The sequence below is a fragment of the Physeter macrocephalus genome, chromosome 14 (assembly GCF_002837175.3).
Source record: "Physeter macrocephalus isolate SW-GA chromosome 14, ASM283717v5, whole genome shotgun sequence".
NCBI lineage: Eukaryota > Metazoa > Chordata > Mammalia > Artiodactyla > Physeteridae > Physeter > Physeter macrocephalus.
The window spans coordinates 113,372,952-113,381,381 of record NC_041227.1 but is presented as its reverse complement, the minus strand read 5'-3'; the positions used below and the strand labels follow the sequence as shown (position 1 = coordinate 113,381,381).

General features: G+C 46.9%; 1 protein-coding gene across 2 annotated transcripts in view; it reads left to right on the top strand.

The window, feature by feature from the left end:
• The window catches only part of B4GALNT2 (beta-1,4-N-acetyl-galactosaminyltransferase 2 (SID blood group)), a 52,841-nt gene extending 45,158 nt beyond the window's left edge, over window positions 1–7,683 (top strand). For both annotated transcript variants that reach the window (XM_007109406.2, XM_055090692.1), the window contains 4 exons: window positions 2,061–2,248; window positions 2,984–3,124; window positions 5,280–5,499; window positions 6,065–7,683. In XM_007109406.2, the coding sequence (XP_007109468.1) occupies window positions 2,061–2,248; window positions 2,984–3,124; window positions 5,280–5,499; window positions 6,065–6,270 (755 nt within the window). In that variant the 3' untranslated portion in view covers window positions 6,271–7,683. The remainder of the gene's footprint in view (window positions 1–2,060; window positions 2,249–2,983; window positions 3,125–5,279; window positions 5,500–6,064) is intronic.
• Window positions 7,684–8,430: the final 747 nt, after the last annotated feature.

Sequence of the window (8,430 nt, the reverse complement as noted above, 5' to 3'; positions counted from 1 at the left end):
AGAAAACTATAAGACACTGATGAGAGAAATTAAAGATGATACAAACAGATGGAAAGATATACTATGTTCTTGGATTGGAAGCATCAATATTGTGAAAATGACTATACTACCCAAAGCAATCTACATATTCAATGCAATCCCTATCAAATTACCAATAGCATTTTTTACAGAACTAGAACAAAAAAATCTTAAAATTTGTATGGAGACACAAAAGGCCCCGAATAGCCAAAGCGTTCTTGAGGGAAAAAAATGGAGCTAGAGGAATCAGACTCCCTGACTTCAGACTATACTACAAAGCTACAGTAATCAAGATAATATGGTACTGGCACAAAAACAGAAATATAGATCAATGAAACAGGATAGAAAGCCCAGAGATAAACCCACGCACCTTATGGTCAACTAATCTATGACAAAGGAGGCAAGGATATACAATGGAAAAAACAGTCTCTTCAATAAGTGGTGCTGGGAAAACTGGACAGCTACATGTAAAAGAATGAAATTAGAACACTCCCTAACACCATACACAGAAATAAACTCAAAATGCATTAGAGACCTAAATGTAAGACCAGACACTATAAAACTCTTAGAGGCAAACATAGCAAGAACACTCTTTGACATAAATCACAGCAAGATCTTTTTTGACTCACCTCCTAGAGTAATGGAAATAAAAACAAAAATAAACGAATGGGACTTAATGAAACTTAAAAGTTTTTGCACAGCAAAGGAAACCATAAACAAGAGAAAAAGACAACCCTCAGAATGGGAGAAAATATTTGCAAAACGAATCAACAGACAAAGGATTAATCTCCAAAATATATAAACAGCTCATGCGGCTCAATATTAAAAAAACAAACAACCCAATCCAAAAATGGGCAGAAGACCTAAATAGACATTTCTCCAAAGAAGACATACAGATGGCCAAATGCCTATGACAGACGAATGGATAAAGAAGATGTGGTACATATATACAATGCAATATTACTCAGCCATAAAAAGGAACGAAATTGGGTCATTTGTAGAGACGTGGATGGATCTAGAGACTGTCATACAGAGTGAAGTAAGTCAGAAAGAGAAAAACAAATATCGTATATTAATGAATATATGTGGAACCTAGAAAAAAGGTACAGATGAATCGGTTTGCAGGGCAGAAATAGAGACACAGATGTAGAGAACGAACGTATGGACACCAAGCGGCGGGGGGGTGGTGGTGGTGGGATGAACTGGGAGATTGGGATTGACATGTATACACTAATATGTATAAAATGGATAACTAATAAGAACCTTCTGTATAAAAAATAAAATAAAATAAAATTCAAAAATTTTAAAAAAGAGAGAGAGAGAGAGAGAAGGTGGGAAAAATGTGCCAGCTCCCCGAGTAGAAGGGGAGAGTTGCTTTTATAACAAAAGGGAGGTTTGTCTCATGATCACGGATAATTTCCAGAAATCATCCAACGTCTTTGATCAGGACCAGGGGGCTCCTTGGTGGCTGTCAGGAGTAGGGAGGGCTTCTGGGAGGCGGAAGAGATGCATGAGAATTTTCTGTAAGAAAGCCCAGGAACAGAGTAGGTTAAAATTTACAGTTGAGCTTCTTGTCTTGTGGCAACTAGGTATACTGTTAGTGGCACAGAGATAAAGTTAATCTTTTATTCCTGTGAGTCTGGTTTTTTTCCTCTGGGACTCGGGCCCCCAGGGCCTTTGTTCTTTAGTTTGCAAGGCTTGTTTACCCAAGACCGGTCTTTTTCCAAAATGGCTGTACTCTTGTCTCCCTGTCTCATTTCCACTCACTCCCACAGACCCGGGAGAAGCTGGGTAATGGTGCAGCATGTACTGAAAAGGGTTTATGGAATGATTTCTGATTTCTGTCATTCTGAGAAGTGGCTCTGCAGTCGGGTTCTGTTGCAATCACCCACAAACAATAGGTCAGGGTGTAGCTTTCAGCATGCGTTAACTTCAGCTGACACCACCGCACCAGACGACCCACGTGCCCCCAGAATGATGCAAGTCAGGACAGTGAGGCTTCCCGAAGACAGAAGCTCTGACATCTACCCTTTCTTGCTCAGAGAGGAAGCTCAGAGACCTGGTGACCATTGCCACCAAAACTTTCCTCCGTCCCCACAAGCTCATGACCATGCTCCAGAGCATTCGTGAGTATTACCCAGACTTGACCGTGATCGTGGCTGATGACAGCAAGGAGCCCCTGAGAATTAATGACAGCCACGTGGAGTATTACACCATGCCTTATGGGAAGGTATGTCCCTCCCAGATGGGGAGACACCTGGATCCCGGGACAAGAGGGCCCACAGTCAGGTTCTGCCCTGAATGCGGCTGCTTCAGTGGCCTTCCCAAGGCAGGAGGGTCCTGGCATGGGAGGGGAGTCCCCTTGCTGATTCCAAATTCACAGAGTAATCAGGCCACTCTCCCTTTTCTGCATTAACAGGATGGTTAATCTGCCTCTCCTCGCACTTGGTGTGGAAATTGATTGAGGGCCTTCTAAGTGACTTGAGGTGTCTGACAGTCTAAGGTTTCCTGACATACAGGTCCAACAGCAGAGAAACCTCTTATCCCTATAATTCCCCCCTCGCTGGAGCGTCTCTCTCCCCCATGCACCATCTTTCAAGCACACACAGGAGGAAGTGGATAGTGGGTATTATACGTACCAGAGTGTCCCCCCCTCCAGCAGCTTCCAGGCTGCATGAGGGGAAAAGGCGGGAGAGCCACAGAGACTCTCTCGGGTGAAAGGGGACTTCCATCGGTCCGTATTAGCCACAGGGCCAAGGAAGGACTTTCTGCCTTTGTCTCAGTCTTTGATCCAGAGAGTTCCTGTCCTTCTCCCAGTGTCTCTGAGACATGGACTCCCTTTAACCCAGAAGTTCTCGGCCACTGTTTGTGGTGCAGCCTGGTTGTTGGGAACTGAGAAAGCTCCCAGGTGATGCTGATATGTAGCAGGGCAGGCAACCACCATCTAACCTCACTCCACTCACAGGGTTGGTTTGCTGGTAGGAACCTGGCCATATCTCAGGTCACCACCAAATACGTTCTCTGGGTGGATGATGACTTTCTCTTCAACGACAAGACCAAGATTGAGGTGCTGGTGGATGTCCTAGAGAAGACGGAACTGGACGTGGTAAGGGAGAGTTGCTGGTTCTACCCCATTGCAATCTGACAAGCGAGAGGGGAAGGGGAGGAGAAAGGAAGAGAGGAAAGTGTGCGAAAGAAGAGGAGGGAAAGAGAGAAGGGAGGGCGGAAGGGGCGGTGGAGGGCCCGGTGCAGGAGGTGATGTGACAGCTCTGGGGTTGATTTATTTATTTATTTTGGCTGTGTTGGGTCTTCGTTTCTGTGCGAGGGCTTTCCCTAGTTGCGGCGAGCGGGGGCCACTCTTCATCGCGGTGCGCGGGCCTCTCACTGTTGCGGCCTCTCTTGTTGCGGAGCACAGGCTCCAGACGCGCAGGCTCAGTAGTTGTGGCGCACGGGCTTAGTTGCTCCGTGGCATGTGGGATCTTCCCGGACCGGGGCACGAACCCGTGTCCCCTGCATCGGCAGGCGGATTCTCAACCACTGCGCCACCAGGGAAGCCCACAGCTCTGGGGTTTAGACCATCACGCGGGAATCAGACATGCGAGTTCTGCTTCTGCCTCTGTTCTTACGTTTCTTTGAGCAAATTACACCAACACCCACGCCCAAAACTCACCGTTGTTCTGTTTCTGAAATGGTGTGTTTAGGCCTCCCCTGGTGGCGCAGTGGTTGAGAGTCCGCCTGCCGATGCAGGGCACACGGGTTCGTGCCCCGGTCCGGGAGGATCCCACATGCCGCGGAGCGGCTGGGCCCGTGAGCCATGGCTGCTGAGCCTGTGCGTCCGGAGCCTGTGCTCCGAAACGCGAGAGGCCACAACAGTGAGAGGCCCGCGTACCACAAAAAAAAAAAAAAGTTGTGTTTATTACTTCTACCTTCCTCCCTGGAGTGGCCGGAGAAAGCGAGCGGGGCTCTGGCGCTGTCACACACCATTACAAAAATGAAAATGGCACAAGGCTGTAAAAGACTATGTGGCCTTAAGGACATTAAAAAAATAGCAAAAACATCAAAAGTCAAGTCACATATAGAAAAGAGAAGAAAAAGGTGACAATAATAATGCTGCATTCTTGAAATTTGCAGAGATTACTATGTAGAGGTGATGGATTTGTTAATTGGCTTGAGTGTGGTGATCTTTTCACAATGTATACATACATCAAAACATCAAGCTGTACACCTTAAATATATACAATTTTAATATGTCAAAGATATCTCAATAAAGCTGTTAAAAAGAAAGAAAATGTATAAGAAGTAGCACAGTGACCACAGTTACTTCATACTCCAGGTGGACAGTCCCCAAAGCATCTGAGTTGACTAAGATGTCTCTAGAGACCCAGTCACAATAGCGTAAATGACATAGAAGGTGCAGTTCCCACCCGTGTAAGAATGAAAGCTGGAACTCGACTCTCCTTCCAGGGTCATCCTGGACCAGCTTCCTTCCCCGTTGTTTGTCCATCTTTGTGGTTCTCAGCTGCATGGTCGGAAGAAATGGGGAGAGGGGAAGTGAAGGACAAGAAGTTCTGTTTTAAGATTGTGATCTTTATAAAAGTTGCAGACATCTGTTCTGGATCACATCCTTTCAGCCAGGACTTAAGACACATGGTCAGACCTTGCAAGGGAAGTGGGAAAATTTCATCTTTAGAGGGGTAATTGGCTAGACTTTAATTAGGCCAGTTAAAACGCAAGAGGGTTCATTTACTAAGCGGGGGAGGGAAAGAACAGGTGATGGCAGACAATCAGACTAATGTGCCATCCTGGGTGATTATGATGGTTCAGGAACAGATATAATCGCTCGTCCTGTTTTGCTCGGGCTCCAACAGCTAGATGCATGCATCTCCCACGAGTGCAGGGACAGGCAGCACAGAGAGGTGAGCCGGGAGCAGAGAATGGGAGGAAGGCAGCTTGAGACAAACTACTGGCTGCAGGAAGTCCACACAGGGACCCCTGCACGAGCAGGCTGCCTCTTGCTTGCACCTAAACACCACTCCTTGTACTGGAAGGGAGTGAGTCACCTTCTGGAAAGGGTGAGCTTGCTGGAGGGTACACAGAGCAGAGTTGTCTGCCCTATGGACTTGGTGTAAGTGTAGCATGAAGGGTAGGTAAAGGGTGTGGTTCTTGTCATAACTGAGGTTCAGTCCAGCGAGCCTTCTTGACAGCGGCTACATGGATATTGAGTTTATTCTGTAATGTGGATTTCTCTGCCCACTGGCTAGGTAGGCGGCAGTGTGCTTGGAAACATGTTCCAGTTTAAGCTGTTCCTGGAGCACAGTGAGAATGGGGACTGTCTCCACCGGCAGTCAGGATCTTTCCGGCCCCTGGACGGCTTCCCCAGCTGCGTGCTGACCAGCGGTGTTGTCAACTTCTTCCTGGCCCACACAGAACGGCTCCAAAGAGTTGGCTTCGACCCCCGCCTGCAGCGAGTGGCTCACTCAGGTGGGGAGGCTGGAAGAGGGAGGGAGGGAACTGTGCTGTGGACTGATCTCAGAAGCCTGTTTTTTCCCAAGGAGGGAGGGCTGTGTGCCACTGCTCAGGGGAGCTTGCCCTTTCTCCCCCAAATGGGGAGCTCACCCTTTCTCCCTAAAATGGAGAGCTCGTGGTCTCTCTTGCCTCCCTCCAAGCTCTCTGCCTTCTTGTCTCCCCCAGGCTGTTCTGCTTCTCCAAGACAACCTTGCCCTTCCTTTCCCTACAGCTCTGGCCCCTCCCTCTTTTTTCCAGACATCCTCTCCTGTTTAACTGCAACTGGTGAACTTCCCCTCTCATTCCCCTCAGTCCTGGAGTCCACAGTTCCGTCCAGTTGGAAGCCAATCTGTGTCTCTCTACCCATATCACTGTCTGTCCTTCCAACTCAGTAGCCTGGGCAGGTGGCTTCACAGGGGCGGAAGCTCCCCAGGGGTATAAACTGTGTCCCCTCCCCCTGACTCCTCCCAGACCTGCAGTATGGCCCTGGGTCCCTGGCGGAAGCTCACATTTCCTTCTCGCACTTTCCCTCTCTTGGCAGAGTTCTTTATTGATGGGCTCGGGAGCCTGCTTGTGGGGTCCTGCTCTAATGTGATTATAGGTCACCAGCCCCGTTCTCCAGTGGCGGACCCAGAGCTGGCAGCCCTGGATAAGAGCTACAGCGCATACCGGACCAACACCAAAGCTCAGGTCCAGTTCAAGTTGGCTCTCCACTACTTCAAGAACCATCTCCAATGTGCCACATAAAGGTTGTCTGGGCACCGGAAAAGCGCTAGGCTGACCGGTTGCAGGTGTCTAAAACAGGAACTGGTGGATAGGCTATCAAAATTTGAACTCCAGATAAGACGGATAGGGCAGATGGGTCTGGCTCAGGTACTGGAAATATCAAGCAAAAGTTAAGGGTCATTAGAAATGGACCAATCACTAATCAGGGCAATGGAGACTGTATTCATTATTGTTTGTATGATGTCTTACCATTTATGAAACATTTGTACATATAGTATCTCACATTATCTCATTTCATCTCACACGAAAGAGTATATGATGGGTTGGTATCCTCAGTCAAAAAGATGGCTGCTGGGTCCTTGAGGGTTATTTGGTGGAAATTATATCACAGATCATCTCCAGCATCACTGCCATCCACAATTTTTTTTGGTCCTACCTTGTGGACTCAAATAATGTGAATAACCCAGGGTCCTTGCCTGGAGAAGGTGGAAGGCTGGTTCAGTTCAGTCCACTAGTGGAATCGGATCAGAGGATGAGAGGCGGACCAGGCAGGCGAGGAGGGAGTCAGCTCACCTGGAGCCCGGCACGCGGATGGGACACAGGCAGTTGGAGGGATAAGATCACTGGGGTAGTCCACTCACTGCCGGAATAAAGGTCTCCCTGGCATCAGACTCCCTATCACAAAGACAGATTCCATAATGCCTGGGATTGAACTTGGACCCTGTGCTGAGGTGCCGCGATAAACAGTGTAAGTGCAGTGGCCAAGCCACTAAATTCCAGGGCCTTGAGATCAGTTGCTGACCACTCAAGACCCATGTCATCTACAGAGTGGAGCCATCATGATGAGGCAGGCTCTCTCGGTTATCTTGGGAGTCAGCAGATTCTCCCAGTGCTGCACTGGCTCTGCCTTTTGGTTTCTACTCTTTCCTACTGAAGACGGCCTAGGGTAGTTCAGGATCTCTGGAAATGTGTCTGTGAGATATTAACAAAACTTCATGAAAAATGTTTTGGTGGTCAAATAATTTTGAAAAATACTGCATGCTCTATCTCCCTCTTGGGACAGTCACAATTCACATGAGTATATTCAAGGCTCTGAGAAGTCCTGCTGTAAAGAAATTGGCTTAACTTCAATTTAGCATTTCTCAGATACAAATACAGGCTGGCAATCATTTTTTATTCTCCCAAACAGGAATAAAGCACACACCTCATTCCATTGTGTATGTCATAAACATTCTATTGCTAAAGTTTTTATAACTTTAACACGCATAATCATTTAGTGCAATAGTATGTATTTTATGTACAACACCATAGCTATATAGGGGGACGATGTTGGATCGCTCCATTCAGTACTGTCCTTAGACCCAGGCAAGACGAGCCCCTACCCAGATCCTGTGCTTTAGAGAACCCTGCATATCACAGACGCATGTATTTACTTCAAAAACAAACAAACGGGGGTGGGATAGGGAGGGTGGGAGGGAGGGAGATACAAGAGGGAAGAGATATGGGGACACATGTATATGTATAACTGATTCACTTTGTTATAAAGCAGAAACTAACACACCATTGTAAAGCAATTATACTCCAATAAAGATGTTAAAAACAAACAAACAAACAGGGACTTCCTTGGTGGCGCAGTGGTTAAGACTCCGTGCTCCCAATGCAGGGGGCCCAGGTTCGATCCCTGGTCAGGGAACTAGACCCCACATGCATGCTGCAACTAAGAGTTCACATGACACAACTAAGGAGCCAGTGAGCAGCAACTAAGGAGCCCACCTGCCGCAACTAAGACCCAGTGCAACCAAAAAAAAAAAAAAAAAACTCACAGAAGAGATCAGATTTGTGGTTACCAGGGGTTAAGGGTAGGGGAAGGCAAAGTTGGATGAAGATGGTCAGAAGGTACAAACTTCCAGTTATAAGATAAATAAGTACTAGGGACATAATGTACAACATGATAAATATAACGAACACTGCCGTGTGTAATATATGAAAGTGGTTAAGAGAGTAAATCCTAAGAGTTCTCATCGCAGGAAAAAATATTATTTTTCTCTTTCTTTAATTTTGTACCTATGTGAGATGATAGATTTTCACTAAACTTATGGTGATAATCATTTCATGATGTATGTAAGTCAAATCATTATGCTCTACTTAAACTATACGGTGCTGTCGGTCAATTATATCTCA